The 17,359-nt window shown below is 39.4% G+C and overlaps 4 protein-coding genes and 1 pseudogene across 4 annotated transcripts; all 5 read left to right on the forward strand.

Moving 5' to 3' along the window:
• The first annotated feature begins 830 nt into the window (after positions 1-830).
• On the forward strand, positions 831-2,078 carry LOC140784053 (E3 ubiquitin-protein ligase PUB23-like). Its single transcript, XM_073131232.1, has one exon. The coding sequence runs from the start codon at positions 831-833 to the stop codon at positions 2,076-2,078; it is 1,248 nt and encodes a 415-aa protein (XP_072987333.1).
• A 1,270-nt stretch (positions 2,079-3,348) lies between these two features.
• LOC140785369 (plant intracellular Ras-group-related LRR protein 5-like) lies at positions 3,349-6,023 on the forward strand. Its single transcript, XM_073133254.1, has 3 exons — positions 3,349-3,860; positions 4,631-5,544; positions 5,660-6,023. Exons 1-3 carry the CDS (start codon positions 3,386-3,388, stop codon positions 5,810-5,812), a joined length of 1,542 nt encoding a protein of 513 aa, XP_072989355.1. The 5' UTR covers positions 3,349-3,385; the 3' UTR covers positions 5,813-6,023.
• A 249-nt stretch (positions 6,024-6,272) lies between these two features.
• Positions 6,273-8,474, forward strand: LOC140784468 (pentatricopeptide repeat-containing protein At1g08070, chloroplastic-like; annotated as a pseudogene).
• Positions 8,475-8,576: 102 nt separating this feature from the next.
• Positions 8,577-9,089, forward strand: LOC140783474 (uncharacterized). The gene has a single exon (XM_073130368.1). The coding sequence runs from the start codon at positions 8,577-8,579 to the stop codon at positions 8,982-8,984; it is 408 nt and encodes a 135-aa protein (XP_072986469.1). The 3' UTR covers positions 8,985-9,089.
• Positions 9,090-11,004: 1,915 nt separating this feature from the next.
• On the forward strand, positions 11,005-16,862 carry LOC140783867 (AP-2 complex subunit mu). The gene is made up of 13 exons (XM_073130958.1): positions 11,005-11,314; positions 11,896-12,073; positions 13,096-13,186; positions 13,473-13,567; positions 13,706-13,795; positions 13,871-13,919; positions 14,046-14,184; positions 14,711-14,827; positions 15,223-15,313; positions 15,388-15,530; positions 15,862-15,976; positions 16,378-16,422; positions 16,503-16,862. The coding sequence occupies exons 1-13, from the start codon at positions 11,232-11,234 to the stop codon at positions 16,581-16,583; spliced, it is 1,317 nt and encodes a 438-aa protein (XP_072987059.1). The 5' UTR covers positions 11,005-11,231; the 3' UTR covers positions 16,584-16,862.
• The last annotated feature ends 497 nt before the right edge of the window (positions 16,863-17,359 follow it).

Here is a 17,359-nt window from a genome sequence, read left to right on the forward strand (position 1 = left end):
GTTATAGCTGTGGGTGGATGTGCCAAATTCTGGTCAAATACTCATTTGGGAGAAGAACATCATGAGGTTATGCCTTAACTTTTCAATCTTTTGGCAATAATATATTATATAGATATATAGCATTTGTTTGGTTTGTCTCCGAAGCAATAAAATTGAGGATCCGTATAAAAATGAGCTATAGTTTACAAATCCAAATATAATTATCTATTTTGTTATGTATAATAAAATTAAAATGGGGAAGATTCTTGGATCACCCATATCTTCGCAGATATATATGCCTCGGTGGAAGTTAACTAACTCATCATTGGGATTAAAAAAATATCATGCAAGTACTACACCCACAGAACTAGATCAAGATTAATTTAATATATATAATGCTTCTTTATTTTATTTTTATCATTAAACTAACACAGTCGACATCTCTACAACAGATTCCAGCTGATGGATTTGGCAAAGCTGTATGGCTTCCCACCTAATTTTTGTCAAAATCTATATGCGCAATATCTTACACTTAATTAATAATTATCTTTATTAACAGATTAGTATCTTTGAAAACAGGAAACCCAATATAAAAATCAAGGTCAGAAGGGAGCTCAACTCCCCACAATCCTAACTCATTCATAATCTAAAATAAATTTAAAATAAAAGGAAAAAAAGTCAGAACCGATGACATAACCAATGTTAGATTTAAGAGATTATAATATATGGTTGGTTAGGCTCCACATATATAGATTGCAAGCATCTTTTTGCCATTGACTTAAGAATTTTTATACTATATATATACTCCTTCTATCGATCTATCCTTCTTCTTCTTCCAATCAGACCAAGCCATGGAAACTCCACACTTGTTCAGATGCCCTATCTCCATGGAGCTAATGGAGGATCCGGTGACGATCTCCACCGGCGTCACCTACGAGAAGAAGAACATCGAGAAGTGGCTGGTCGTCTACAAGAAGTCGACGTGCCCCGCGACGATGCAACGCCTCGACAACTTCGATCTCACGCCGAACCACACGCTCAAGCGCGTCATCTCCTCATGGCTCGTTCGCGAAGTTAGAGACCCAGCTGCCATCGCTCCATCTCCTTCTCGCCTCTCGAGCGCGTTCAATCACGAGATGCTTTCTTCGCTTCTAGCCGACGTGGAATCCTCCCCCTTCAAGGTCTCCTCTCTCAAAGCTCTCAAGTCTTCCATGGATAGAAACGATGACATGCAGAAGGATTTCATCAAGTTAGGAGGCGTCAGAGTGTTAAGCCGTGTCATGTTCCAAGTTATAACGACGTCCGAGAGCAATGACTTCAATACGTTTCGAGCTTGCGAGGAGGCAGTTAGTCTTCTCTCTGTTCTACATTTATCCGACGAGGAATCGATCGCATTGCTACTGAAACCCGAGTGCATGAAGCCCATGATGGTCATGTTACAAAGAGGTTGCACCGAAGCTAGGCTGCACACCATGACCATCCTAAAGAAAATATCAAAGTCGACCAACAACAACTCTTGGGTCGATGCTATAAACGACCAAGACATGGATTTGTTCAAGTCTTTACTAGAACTCCTCTCCGACGAGATCTCGACGAAGCTGAGCTCGTGTTCTTTGGATATCTTGCTCGAAATAATCAGCAAATCGAAGAATAACCGTGTAAAGGCGATCGAGGCGGGCGCGGTTCGCGTCTCGATCGAGCTGCTGCCCGACGCCACTCGCCATCACTGCGAGAAAATTTTGCTGCTGCTCAGGAGGATTTGCGAGTGCCCCGAGGGGAGGTCGGCGTTCGCCGACCACGGCTTAGGGATCGCGGCGGTGGCGAAGAAGATCTTGCGCGTTTCAGAGATTGGGACAAAGCTGGGTGTCAAGATCTTGTGGTTGATGTGTAGTTTTCTGCCGACGGAGAAGGTGGTGGAGGATATGATGGTGTTCGGTGCAGTGAAGAAGCTCTTGGGGTTGCTTCATATGGACGGGAGATCTTCAACTAAGGAGAGAGCTATCAAGATTGTCAGATTGCACGGGCCGAGCTGGAGGCAGTACCCTTGCTTTCCTTGTGAGTTGCAGGATTATTTGAGAGTAGTGCACCAATCGAATTAATCACCATTTTTTCAACTCAAGTCGATTCTTTTCTCTCTCTCTCTCTCTCTCTATTTGATGATTGTTTTGATGCAAATCTTGGGTTGTGACTTGTGAAAATTAATTGTGTTTATGACGGTTATGTCGGATAACGTAAATTTTATCCATCCCTCCTCAATCCATCATTTACCCAATGGCCCAAAACCCATGGGCTAGGCTACAAATGGGCCTTGTTCAGCAAAGCTCGACCCATCTTAGTCCGCGTCCTGACGAAGCTTTTTGTTTAACATATATATATATATATATATATATAAGAGTATAACAGGCTTTACAGCCGACAGAAAGCTACGGATGGCTTCTTTTGAGAAGCCATCCTTGTTAACAAGTCATTAGACGAGGAAGCTTTTTGTTGCATTGATAGCGTATAACCCTACCCATTCGTTACGGAAGATGGCTACAATGTCACCATCTCAAAGTTAACAAAGTCAAATAGAATAGTAGTAAAGTCTACATACGTGATCACATCATAAGAAATTATTATGTGGACTGTTTACTAATTTCTAATCCCACTGTACGGCGGATACCTATTTGGTGGAGGATAAGGAACCAAGTTTTAAACACTCTTGCCGGGTCCAAATTGGTTTACAATTTCACATGAATCAAACCTCTCTACATGCATGCCTTTGGCCTTTTGGACTTAATTAGAGTTAGATGGTAATAACTCACACGGTTTGCTTGTGATTCCATTCCTTAAACCAGTTAGTTGAATCGTCCATTTATCCTAAACCTAATTCTCGAGAAAATATCCGATATCCTCGTCGGTGGATGTTCTATTATCTAAATATATCACCACACAGCTCCGGACTCACATTCGCAGTTCCCTTATTGGCTATAAACATCGGACCCAAATTGTGTGATTCATTCACGACGAATGTCGACGTGCCACGTCTTGGTAGCAAAATTGACTGTGCTCTTTGGTCGTAGCTCATCCGAACTCGTTTCCAGCTTGGCGTTTATCCACTAAAGGATTGATCCCGTACACTTCGAATGCACGAACTTGCTTCATTAGGCTGCCTTATTATAACAGTTGTATTTGCAGGTAACCACCTGCCTTTTGGACTTATTTTCGCGGAAAAGTTGACAGGTGTGGTAGTTATTTGCAATAAAAAAACAAAAAAGTAAAAATGTTTTCATGTTTGTAGCAAATTCCCGCAGCGGGATCTGCAGAAAATCTGATGACAGAAGCACCTCGGCATTAATCTATAGTCTATACCTTCACCCTTGTGTACCACTCTCTCTCTCTCTCTCTCTCTCTCAAGTCCGTATCAATGGCAATCCCACCTCGGCCGACCCCGCCGGCAGTCTCGGAAGTCGCGGAGGAGATTATGCGTCTCTACCGGTCGCTTCCCCCAAGGCCATCCATAGAAGAGGTGGAGGCAGCCGTGGCTGTGATCAAAACAGCAAACACTGAGGAGGAGACAAGAATTAAGGAGGTTGGTATGATGGAGAAGCCCCCAGAAGCGCCTGAGGAGCTCTTCGTCGTGCTGCAGGAGGTGAGGAAGGCATCTGTTTTCCTCCAAGCCCAAGAGCAGAGGAAGGAAGCCTTGTATGTGGTGGAATTGGATGAGAGGTTTCGGGTGTTTGATGATTTGATACAGAGGGCTTCTAAGTTGGTATCTGGCGAGGAGGGTGGTGGAGGTGTTTTGGGTGGTAGGATTGAGAAGGGATTGATAAAGTTGGAGAAGGAGGAGGAGTTGGATGATTCGAAGGGCATCTCTTCCTTGAAGTCTGAGGTCAATGAAGGTGAGATTTTTCTTTCTTTAGCCGCTTCTTCATCCCTTGATCTAATTGGGCCATACCTTATCTGTTGTGGTTTTTGATATCTGTATGTGATGATTAGTTGTTTCAAAAGGATCCTTTAATGAGTTATTGAACGATTCTAGTTCAGATTGAAGCAAAGAGAAGAGGACCAAATTGAAACAAGTAACTAAATGTTCCTCTTACTAGATGATTGCAGTCAGGTAGGCTGTGTTTGTTTGCCTGAATTAATCATTTATATCATCTTTTCATAATAATCATCTAATGGACATAGTGGTCTTCTTTATTTGTTAGAACTTAGTGAAGAATTAGTTTCTAGTAGTGATTTTAATTTCACAGACATATACCTCTCTGCAGGTGCTATAAATATATTTCTTTTCCAAGTAATGATCAAACTTCAGAAATGAGAAATTGATAATACACTAACATAAAGATTTATAGTGCTTGCTAGGTGTTTTGAGAAACTTTATTTGAAAGATATATATATTCGGGCCATTTTCTCTGCATAATACACAACTGTCTGCCCTCTTCTTTTATAGGCTGCAATCGCTAGTGCTTCTTTGTATACAGTATGGTCTTCTGGCAACAAGAGTAGTTAATTATTTTGTTCTTCCTATTAAAGGAAGGTGGAATCTGAGGCAGTTATTTAGTGCAAGCAAATGCTCTTCTTCTATCTTTCATATAATCTTAGAAAGCAAAAGTAGCTTAGCTGTTTGTATTGTCTTAACGTTGTTGCTTTTATGAATACCAAACAGGTGGTCACCCAGAAAAGTTGAGTCTAATCCAAGTTGCAAGTTTAATTGAGAATAAAGCCAAAAAAGGAGCTAGGGTTCTTGACCTTCAGGGAAAATTAATGGATAAGATTGAATGGCTTCCACTGTCACTTGGGAAGTTGGAAGATATTACAGATCTTAATTTATCTGAGAACCGAATCATGGCACTTCCATCAACCCTTGGTAGCCTCAGGTCCTTAACAAAACTTGACATCCACTCAAACCAGTTGATAAACCTACCTGATTCTTTTGGGGAACTATCTAATCTGATTGATCTCGACTTGCATGCAAACCAGTTGAAATCTCTGCCTGCCTCATTTGCGAATCTTACAAATCTAGAAAGTCTTGACTTGAGTTCAAATCAGTTCTCTTTGCTGCCAGAGACATTAGGGAATCTAACAAACTTGAGAATATTGAACGTTGAGATGAATGAGCTTGAAGAGCTTCCTTACACTATTGGGTCTTGTATTGCTCTAGTCGAGCTGAGAGTAGACTTCAATCAGCTGAAAGGATTGCCTGAAGCAATTGGGAAGCTAGAGTCCTTAGAAATCCTCACACTGCATTACAACAGAATCAAGGGGTTGCCTACTACAATGGCTTCACTTTCCAAGTTGGAAGAACTGGATGTCAGCTTCAATGAGCTTGAATCAATCCCTGAGAGCCTTTGCTTTGCCACTGGTCTTGTGAAATTGGATGTAGGAAGGAACTTTGCAGACCTGAGAGCGTTACCAAGATCAATTGGAAACCTTGAGATGCTGGAAGAGCTAGACATAAGCAGTAACCAGATAAGAGAACTGCCAGACTCTTTTAGATTTCTATCAAAGCTTTGTGTGCTTCATGCAGATGAGACTCCATTGGAAGTGCCACCAAGACAAGTTGTTAAATTGGGAGCCCAGGTACTTTCTTTCTTCTTCTTTTTTCCATTGTTTTTTTTTTTTCCATTTGTCTCTTATGCTAGTGTTTTACTAGCTGAACGAGATTACAATTGATATTACGTATCTCGTTTGATAGGCTGTTGTCCAGTACATGGCTGATTTAGTTGCAGCAAGAGACAATAGCTATCCAGAAACTAAGAGAAAAGGAGGCTGCTGGTATTGGCTTTGCTCATTGTTCACACCTCGCGTGAAGAATCAACAGGATGCCTTGGGCTCCAGTACAGTTTAAATTCTCTCTGCGAAGCAATAATCCCTCTCATTGTTCTTTTTATTTGTGTGGAAGTGTAACTACTTATCTGTGCCAATCTTTCTCAATTTCTTGTATAAAGGATATGTACAATGTTTTTATAATATTCTTCTCAAATGTCACTATCGAATATAAAGTTTTGTAATATATGAATAATCTCTTTAATGTCAACTATGTGCTTGTGGATCCGAAACCTCTCAAAAGAGTCATTTGGCTGGATCTCGGATATTAATTTCAAGCTTTATGTTCTTTCTAAAGAATCCTTTTTTAATATATGCTTGTTGAAGCCCTACAGATAAGAGATTGGCAGCATATATAAGATAAAACTTTGTAGGCCTTTTGATGGCAAGGATCATGACGAAATGTTAAAAAGGAAATCTAGCCACAAAAAGGTGGATAAGCCCGAGAGTGATAACAAAATGCTTCAGAAACTTATAATCTGATGAAAAATCTAGCCACAGATTTGAAGGTATTGCAAATGCATAGGCAACCTACTCCATCAATTCAAACACCCACCAAATCATTCCATTCAATCTTCCCTCCGCTGGAGCTAAAATGCTCAAGCCTCAAAGATCTCCAGCAAATCCATGCCCAATTGATCACAACTGGATTCATCCATCACAGTCCATCGCTCACCAAATTCCTCTCCATCTCTTTCTCCCTGCCTTCAGATACCACGAGCTTAGAATATGCATGCATGGTCTTCAACCACACCCATCAACCAAACACAGTGATCTGGAACACCATCTTGAGGGGACTTGCACGCCATAACTTAGCTAACTATGCAATCTTAGCATATGTTGACATGCTCCAAGAGCCCACTACCCCTCCTGATAGGTTCACATTCCCATCCTTGCTCAAGGCTTGTACACAGTCTGTGGCCTTCAGTGAGGGAAAAGCCATGCATGGCCAAATTCTGAAGCTGGGTTTGGAATCTGACCTCTATACCCAGACCACACTGATCTCGATGTATGCAGCTTGTGGTGATGTAGTTTCTGCCCGGAAGGCGTTTGATCATATGGGTCAGAGGAAGAACAAGGTGGTTTGGACTAGCATGATAAGTGGGTATGCCACGAACCGGTATCCAAGAGAGGCGCTGCGCCTTTTCACATTGATGGAGGAAGAAGAAGGTCTAGAGATTGATGAGGTGACCATTGCAACTGTAATTTCTGCTTGTGCAGATCTTAAGGACTTGGATTATGGAAAGAAGCTGCATTTAAGAATTCAGCAATTTGGGGCGAAGATTTGTGTCATCCTCGGCACTGCTCTTATTGATTTGTATGCCAAGTGTGGTCAAATGGAAGACGCAAGAGAGGTATTCGACGCAATTCCTGCGAAGAACGTCGTGGCCTGGTCTGCAATAATTTCGGGATATGCTCAGAACAATCAGGGTGAAGAAGCTCTTAGGCTGTTCAAGGGGATGGTAGGCAATGCTGATCATAAGCCGAATGAGATCACCATCATGGCAGTGCTCTCAGCTTGTGCTCAGATAGGAGACTTGACTCTGGGCAAATGGGTCCACGCTTACATAGACAGAGGAGGAATGAATTACTCAACGAGTTTGAATAACTCCCTCATTGATATGTACTCTAAATGTGGCAAGATTCATGTAGCCTCCGAAATCTTTGGAAGAATGAAGCACAAAGACATCGTATCTTGGAATGCCATGATAGGTGGGCTGGCACTTCATGGCCTCGGCGAGAAGGCACTTGCTGAGTTCTCCTTGATGCAAAAGGCCGGAATTCAACCAGATGATATCACCTTCATAGGTGTGCTGTCCGCCTGCAGCCATGGAGGACTGCTTCAAGAAGGCTTGACTCAGTTCCGTAACATGAGAGAGAAGTTTGGATTGACACCAAAGTTGGAGCACTATGGATGCATGGCTGATCTCCTAAGCAGGGCTGGGATGTTGGAAGAAGCTGAGAAGTTTATACAAGATATGCCCATGGAACCAGATGGAGCGGTCTTGGGTGCTTTGCTTAGTGGATGTAGAGCATACAACAATGTTGAGATTGGCGAGAAGGCGGCTAAGCGACTACTCGAGATTGAACCAGGAAATGATGGCGTTTACGTGCTTCTTTCGAACATTTTTGCGAAGAAGAAACAATGGACAGAAGTGAGAGGCGTAAGGAATTTGATGCACCAAAGAGGCATTAAGAAAACTCCAGGTTGCAGCTCGATTGTGGTTGATGGTGTTACCCATACCTTCACTGTTGGAGACCATTCGCACAGTGAGTCTAAGGAGATACATTCTATGCTGAACTACGTGAACAAAAGATTAGCAAGTGCAGGCCATGTAGCAGAGACATCAGAAGTGCTGCTAAATATAGAGGAAGAGGAGGAGAAAGAAAGATCACTATCTCAAACATAGCGAAAAATTGGCCGTTTGCTTTGGGCTAATCAAGACAGAACCAGAGGATGAGATCCTCATCCTGAAGAATCTCAGAGTATGTCGGGATTGTCATTCGGCAATGAAACTGATTTCAAAACATTTTCACAGAGAGATCACTGTTAGAGATAGAAGTCGTTTCCACCATTTCAAGGACGGGTCATGTTCTTGCCAGGATTATTGGTGAAGAGCTTGAGAACTTGGCGAAATACTTTTTTTAAGATTACAAGTTTAAAAGATCTAAGCATGAACTATTATTGTACGTGTCCATTTCTAGTTTGTGATGCAACATAAAGCTATTTAGCTCCTGCCACCTAATATGCAGACGTGCAGGAGAGACACTTGAAGAGACTCTGCATGCCAAACGCGTGGCTAATGGCGTGGCATGAAACACTTCTCCTGTTTCCTATATTTACACACCAACTTGAATGGAAGCGTTACTCAATTAACGTTGTAATCATGCAAGAAGCGAAGGAGAAGGTGAAGGACATGGCCAGCGCAGCCAAGGAGAAGGTGATGGAGCACTCGGCCAAGACCGAGGGGAAGGTGGAGGAGGCGACGGCGAGAACCAGGGAGGGGAAGGAGATGGCCCACGAGCGAGCCAAGGCCAAGGAGGCAGAGGCCAAGGCGGAGCACCACCAGAAGAAAGCCGAGCACCGGCAGGAGACCGCAGCCCATCGTGCCACCACCCACGTTCCCCTGACCGGTCCCCACCATCACCGCCCGGTCGGCGGAACCCACCCTACAACTGACGAGTATCTGTAGGGATTTGTAATATTGCTTCATGACGGTCTATATATATGCATGTTTATATTTCTACTGTTTTCTGTAGAAATAAATAAAATGAATGATCCAAATCCTTTTACATAATATTGGTGTTACAATTACAAAGATGGCACCTTTTTCGGTGAGGAAGGCTAGTGGATGTGTTGTATACTTAGGCTTGAACAAGGTGGTTACTCTCCGGTCTTCCGCCGTTTGGCGGCGGTATCTCGTATAAGAATTCGTCCGCCACGTCACCATCTTCTTCTGTTCTCAGAAGTCTTTCGTACCACCAGAATGGCGGATGCAGAGAACAGAGCCTCATTGATGCTCGATATAGTAACTTATTTCACAAATTGAGGTCAATAACTGTTTGCGTAACAAAATATTTCTTGAGTGAGATCGAATTCGAATTCGTAAATCAATTCACAGACCAGACTTTTGCATTACATCTTTGAAAACAAAAAAGAACCATTTTCCGTGATTGATTTCCTGTTCTTTTTTCCACCGTGGATTCTTCGAATTAACGAGGACCCATCTGAGAAGAATCCTTAATCTCCATGAAGAACTAAAAGGGGTACTTGGACTCCCACCTCCGCCAAATATATAGGGTAGTAGAATAGTTTCGAGGTAGGGTTTCTCTTTTTTTTTTTTTTTTAATCTTTTATGAATCCGAAGGCTATATGGGTCAACCCTTCCTAGATACAGATGCATTTGTAGGCCCAATCGAACTTTTTTAGCTGTCTAGTCTAGGCTTTAAAGCCATATGTGTCGCCGAACAATTACTTTGAATCAAACGCCGCTGAGACCTGTTCCAAGCTGTTGCGTTGTCAAGCTAATCGTACTGCTGAGTTATTAATCGAATCGAGCCAAACTACCAACTACCAATCACGAAATAATTTCTCCACAATATTATTTAGGACTACCAATCACGAAATAATTTCTCCATAATATTATTTAGGATTTGAGTTGAACTCATAACTTTCTAGGTCATGAGCAAGATACCAACAAACTCTACTTTGAACAGTAGAATTTTAAGATGGCGTCAGAGACATGTGGAGTGTAGGTGCGGCCGTCAGAGACATGTGGAGTGTAGGTGCGGCGCAACCTCTTCCGTCCGATCTCTGACCCGTCTCGTTCCGTAAGGGACGCAAGGACGACGGAGATCTTCCCGGAAGAGCGTAGCGAATCAGTTCCCATGGAAGTTGCAATCTTGTAACAGGAGAGTAATCGGAACACCGAGAGGAGATCAGTATTAATGCTACCTGCAGCTACCAACTACGGACGCCTTCGTCGGCGTACGGAAATTTGCATACCGCCCCCTATATTCAATTATGCTGCAAAATACCCCTTACTGTTGGTGGCTGACAAATAGAAGCGTCTTTTTAGGGAAGTAAAAAGAAATTCATTTTTTAGGATAAGTTACGTTTACACCCCTGAACTATTTTTTATATAATAATAATGTCCTTACCTTTCACTGGGCATTTATCATCCCATTTCCCTAAGTGGGACGCTATATCTCTTTTTCAGTTGAATTCTTAATTTCATCTATAATTTCATATCAGATATGAGATTATGGAAATAACTAATTCAATTTTATTTTTTATATCTCTTAAATAAACACATTTTATATTTATTATTGCAGTGAGTTACGCTGTAGTCAGTAAGAATGACAATGTAATTTAAAATAAAATGAAAGTTTAATAAATCCTACCAAATGATACAGGTCATATAGGCCTACTCTTTTATGAATCAGTTAATTAAAGGTCTTGAAAGGAGTTGCAAACTAATTTCACTTCGTAATCACATTTGTAAACATAAATTAGAATTCATGTTCTTTGCAACCAAGATTTATTTATTATAATTAGATATTATATATGTAGGTATACTTATATAGATGCGTCGTTTTTACACGTAAGATTGGTACACTGCAAAGCTAAGTTAGCACTTGTTTGGAAATAAGGTGTTTTGGTCCACACTTGCTAATCCAAATATAAAATGGAATTATCTTGCAAATCATTCTAAAGGTACTGAACCATTTTCCAGAAAGGAGAACAATAATAAAAGGAAAAAAGAAAAGTCGCAACTCAGGGAGAGACAGAAGAGGCCTTTCTGCCATCTCTAGAGATCTAATATCGACCCTCCTCTTCTCCTCCTCCAATTCTTAGCTCGCGAACCCTAGCTCGAGCACGCAAACGATAGATCTCTACATCTCGGCGGGCGAAGGCTGTCTGAGAAGCTGAGGAAGAGATGCCTGTGGCGGCATCGGCGATATATTTCTTGAATCTCCGCGGCGATGTCCTCATCAATCGCCTCTACCGCGACGATGTCGGGTATGACCGCTTCTTGATTTCTTTCTTGCCTGAATCTGGTAATGATCGGAGTTGGCGCATTATTTCCCTCTTATTGGGTTTAATTCGAGATGCAAGACGGTAGATTCAAGATCTAGGAGATCGTATTATGCTTAAAGGAGTTGTTAGCGCCTTCCTTCGGTTAGTGGACTCTTGGTGATCTCTTGATAAGAGTAGGAAATAATGCTCCTCCCTGGTAGGGTTTGCGGTCTTCCTCTTGTGGCTGTAGGTAAAGCGAGCCACGAATCTAGCTCTTTAATTTATATGCAGTTCGAATATCTAATTGAAAACAAATTTAGAGATATCGATATATTAAACTCGTGATGGAAACCATTGGTATACTGGTGATTAATCTTTTGAGCAGCTAAGGCAGTTGCTAAATATATTAGTCATAATCCTGATTTGTGAGTTCTTGAAATTGAAGCTCAATCGTTAAAGGTTGTGGTTCTTTAAAATGAAATCTTGCATACATTGGTTTCTCTAAATATGCACTGATTTGAATTTACTATATGCGTCACAATTTTTCCTCCTAAAATTTGATTTTATGCACTATGATTTTGCAGTGGAAATATGGTGGATGCTTTTAGAATGCATATAATGCAGACAAAAGAACTTGGTACATGTCCTGTTCGGCAGATTGGTGGTTGCTCTTTTCTTTACATGAGAATTAGCAATGTGTATATTGTGATCGTTGTAAGTAGCAATGCTAATGTAGCCTGCGCTTTCAAGTTTGTTGTGGAGGTATGAAGCTTTTGTTATAAATACTGTTTTCCTTCTTCGATATATGCTTTTAATAGTTACCAGAATTCAAAACTGAAACTAATTTTGATAGCTTGTGTATGAAAAACCTAAAAACCAGAACACCTCAGTAGTACACAATTCATATTATTTGTCGCCTCAGCCATGCACTTTCCATTTTTTTTCCCTTCATAATATGTTATCTATCATGTTCAATGCTGTGGTTCCTGAACTTCTTTTCCAAGAGCAGAGGCAACATAGACAATGATCTAAACTCATCTGATCTTATCAATTTAGCAATCTAGGTGGAAGGTGGCAAAATTATATATTGTAAATTTGGAAGTTATGGAGCAGTTAAGTTGGCTGAAGTGGAAAGTTTTGGTTGCAAGGTTTTCCCAAATGTATGTTAATCTGTTGGATTAATTATAAAAATGGTGCTAGGTTTTTGCGGTGTCTATATCTTGTATTCTCTTTCATAGATTGGGACTGAGCCTGATGCTGGCTAAAAGAGCGTTTGACTGATGTTACTAAGATATAAATTGTTGAGCTAGGAAGAATGAATAAGAAGTTGTCACAAGTTAAGGATGGGTTTATTATCGGTAGTGAATTGTCAATAATCTGTGGTCATTTGAAGCTACTTTTCAGTTTTCAGATGTTACATAGAGATGTTAAAGTACTGGTTCTGGTTACTTCTGTCCTTAGAGGGAATAATTAAATAGTTTCATGTTATAACAATTAACAAAGTCATGACATCACATTTTGTTCTAACATACCATTGTATTTTTCACTAATCATCTGAAAATATTGGTGACTGTAACTTGATTTTCAAGTGTCTATGTTTGCTTACTGATGAGCTATGTAGATTATCTTCATTACCAATTTGTTTGACAAAGGAACTTTCTAAAAATTATTTGATCTGAAGTTGCCTGACACTTATACAATGCAACATTTTGATGATTGTAATCTAAAGTTGCACTGAGTGTCCTCTTTAATTTTCAGTACTGATGCATCTTTTATATGAACAGGCTGTTGCTCTATTCAAGTCATACTTTGGTGGGGCTTTTGATGAAGATGCCATCAGAAATAACTTTGTTCTCATTTATGAACTTCTTGATGGTATGCATTCCTAGTCATGTATAATGTTCTCTTTTGTGCTAGTGACATTTATCTTTTTCTGAAAAGGAATCTTTCGGAATTGAGTGTTTTCTTTTTTATTCTGTCTTTTCCTGTTCTTGATTTATCATTGCACTATGTTTATAGATTATTAACATGTCACCATGATGGACATTTTGAAATTTTTACAGTGCTTGTTCTGAGCAAGCTTGTCTTTTGATGTTGCTTATCATATTTTTGTGTCCCCCTTCTTGAAATTTTACATACGTGATCTCCTCGTGATATGCAGAGATTATGGATTTTGGTTACCCTCAAAATCTTTCACCTGAAATCTTAAAGCTCTACATCACCCAGGAAGGGGTTCGATCACCATTCTCCTCGAAGGTCAGATGGTTCAGAGTGTTTATGATGTAATATAGACAAGAGATGATTTGGAGCTGTATAGTTCATATTGTCACCTAAAACTAATAATTTCACCTTAATAACTAAGGTTTGCTTTGCCTCTTCTTTCTGCAATTATAGCCCTCAGACAGGCCTGTCCCCAATGCTACTCTACAAGTTACAGGTGCTGTTGGTTGGAGGCGAGAGGGTCTTGTGTATAAGAAAAATGAGGTGACTTTAAATCTGGCCACTTTTTCTTTGGTTTCTTGAGATGAATGTGGATAACTCAGGGTAGTGCTACCTCAGGTTTTCTTGGACATTGTTGAAAGTGTAAATCTTCTTATGTCCTCTAAAGGTATATTCTTGGTCTGCTTGGTGTTCATTTATTCTTAGTTCCTAGTGTATGGGCACTTAAGACTTGCTTCGTTGGTTCTTCTGATAATCTGACCAGTCTTCTGTAATTATATTGGCTTTTAAGCAGGGAGTGTTCTGCGATGCGATGTGACCGGAAAGATTCTAATGAAGTGCTTCCTATCTGGAATGCCTGATTTGAAGCTCGGATTGAATGATAAAATTGGTCTTGAAAAGGAATCTCAATTGAAATCCAGGCCTACGAAAAGGTATTTGTTACCTAGTTAAAAGGAGAAGAACGTGTTCCATTCCTAAAGTAAACATCATGCAAATTTGAGTTTTGGCAAACACACAATTGCAGTTCCCCAAATGGCCAAATTGTCAGGAGCATTGTTATATTATTCATAATCTTTAATGAAGTTTGAGTTTTACTTTTACCTTTTCAGGTCTTCTTTTCTTAACTACTTCCTCATCTCTATTTCCCTAATGTAGATGGCATCTCATATAGACGTCTGAACTATTGAAGAATTATTTTTCAATCTTCTGCGAATTGACATAATTAAAATATTGTTTTCTTCTCAAATGTGTGCCCTCAGTTACAATTTGTGGGTATCATCTAATTGGGTTATCAGATAGCCATTCAACTTGTTGAATCTGAACCCGTCACTGTCTAGATTGATAGTTGCTTTCATTCTATTTCCTTCTAATGACAGGCACTGGAAGATGTTCTGTAATATTTGGAGTTTGTAGTAGATTTACTTTGTAATGAATTTGACAGTTCTTTCTTCTTTTCAGTGGGAAAACCATAGAACTTGATGATGTGACCTTCCACCAATGTGTAAATCTTACAAGGTTCAACTCAGAAAAGACAGTCAGTTTTGTTCCTCCTGATGGTGAATTTGAACTGATGAAGTAATTACACTGCTTCTTTACAATTTGTTCCTATTCAGATGTTAATTGTTGGAGATTGCATACTACACAGTTCTTTTTCTGCAACCTGATAAAGTAAATTCCTATGTGCTCTAAATAACCAAATACAAACTGACTGAATAGGGAATTCTGGCTCTCTGCTATTAAAATTTGGAATGCGTTAGTCTCTCTTTATTGTCCATTATTAATTCATATATTCAAATATTCTGAAATTGTATATTCTCCTGCATTTATTTTGCTCCAGCTGCATTGTTCATGTTAGTACAGTTACCTAGACCTTAGTATTGGTTACAGCATGCCAGGATTAGAACTTTTATAGACCTCCCAAGTGCCACCATGACAGATGACTTAGCTTTAATGAAAATGTAATTTTCTAGGTATCGTATCACAGAGGGTGTAAATCTTCCTTTTCGGGTGTTGCCAACAATCAAAGAATTGGGCAGAACACGCATGGAAGTTAATGTGAAGGTTTGTGAACAATTAATTTGAGGATACAAACATATATCTTTGCATGTATAAATTTCCTCACTCTTATTCTGCAGGTGAAGAGTGTTTTTGGTGCTAAAATGTTTGCACTTGGTGTGGTAGTTAAAGTTCCAGTTCCCAAGCAAACAGCTAAGACAAGTTTTCAAGTTACTTCTGGTAGAGCAAAATATAATGCCTCTATTGACTCCTTGGTCTGGAAGTAAGTGTTTCTTTTTCGTATTTCTACCTGTATTAGTTCCTTCTGTGTTGTCTACTCTATTCATGGTAATTGTGGCTGTCATACCTCTTGATTTGATCTTCTGGGACTAATGATGTTGGCGCTCATAGAATAGTTGGTATAGCATAGCTATAATTGTGGCCTATCCATTGCTCACTCTCAGGCAGTGTTATTGATACTCTTTCATCTGAAATGATAAGAGTTAATGTTACTTATATTTGATTGTTTCTGTTAGTTGACTAATTATGCTCTTTGTCAATTAGCATTGTTGGAAGGTTCGTGAATTCAAAACATAATAATGTTGACTATGCAGGATAAGAAAATTTCCTGGACAGACTGAAGCAACCATGAGTGCAGAGGTTGAGTTAATATCTACGATGGGTGAAAAGAAGTCCTGGACTCGACCACCAATCCAGATGGAATTTCAGGTAGAAATCTCTCTCTCTCTGCCCTCTCTCTCTCTCTCTCTCTCTCTCTCTCTCTCTCTCTCTCTCTCTCTCTCTCTATATATATATATATATATATATATATAATATAATATTATATCTCCCTCTTAAGAAGCATATATTTTAGTGGCATAGCATTTGCGAGGTAAGTCTACCAACATAGAAAAGGTCCTTGGATGAACTTTTGTTGTTAGAATTTTGAAGCCAAGTTATGGCATATTTTTTGACGAGTATTACTTTCCATCTTGTTGTTTGATAATTTACTGCACACGATTAAGTTCTTTTAATATGTCTTGAATCGTATAATTTTCTGTCTGTTGCTTTTCACTTACCAAGGCAAGGTTTGGCATTAACAACTAATGTGTACGTCGTGATTCACATAGGTTCCAATGTTCACGGCATCAGGTTTACGTGTCAGATTTTTAAAGGTACGCTGTGAAGACTGATCACTCACAGTTGCTGTACCTGATTTAGTGTTTTGCTTTAATGCTCTTAAAACTTTTTCCAGGTTTGGGAGAAGAGTGGATATAACACAGTTGAGTGGGTTCGCTATATCACAAAGGCTGGATCATATGAAATCAGATGCTAAGAATTATAATATCGCTTTTGCACATTTCCAAGAATCGGGAGATCAGCTGCTTAAAAAGCTGAAAAATGAGATTCAAACACAAACCGTTATGCCACAGCCTGAAAAACATCATTTTAAAGTAGTGGATTGTTTCAGTTTTCTTGTATTATTGTAGCGAACCAGTTTGCCTTTCATAATTTCTTCTTATCCTTCATCCATTCTTGTTGTGTGGTGGAAATTTTAACATGTAAATGCTACATGAGCTTCTATTCGTAGTTATCTAGTTCTTATATTGCTTTATTTTTGAGATTCACCGAATGTTCTTCAATTCTAAGGGTGACTAATCATTTGGTTCTGGAAATGCAACATAATCTAGCTTAGCTATGCTTATTTTCTGAATTTGAAGATAAGAGTTTCTACTCATGATGTTTGGTTATAAAATTAATATGTTTGTATAGTTATTATACTTCATGTGATATAAAACATAGAGATATTTTAGTTAATGACAAATATTTTTTTGTAATGGATGGATGAGGATAGGTAAAAGAAAATTAAAAAGGAAAAAAGAGTGAGCGATTAAAATAATAATTAATTACATACCTTTAAAAAATAGTAAAATAGTAACTAGTAAACATAAAAATATTTTATGATGTGTTTGATCGATAAAATGTAAAAAAAAAAGTACATTTTTTTAGAAAAGTAAGTTTTTCACTTTCCTAAACTTACTCAATTTCCCTTATTTTATTTTCTATTCTAAAAAGAGAGTTATGCTTTTTAACTTGCTATCATTAATTGCA

This window comes from Typha latifolia, chromosome 3 (genome assembly GCF_019914945.1).
Source record: "Typha latifolia isolate L0001 chromosome 3, TyphaL0001v2, whole genome shotgun sequence".
In the NCBI taxonomy this organism is placed as follows: domain Eukaryota; kingdom Viridiplantae; phylum Streptophyta; class Magnoliopsida; order Poales; family Typhaceae; genus Typha; species Typha latifolia.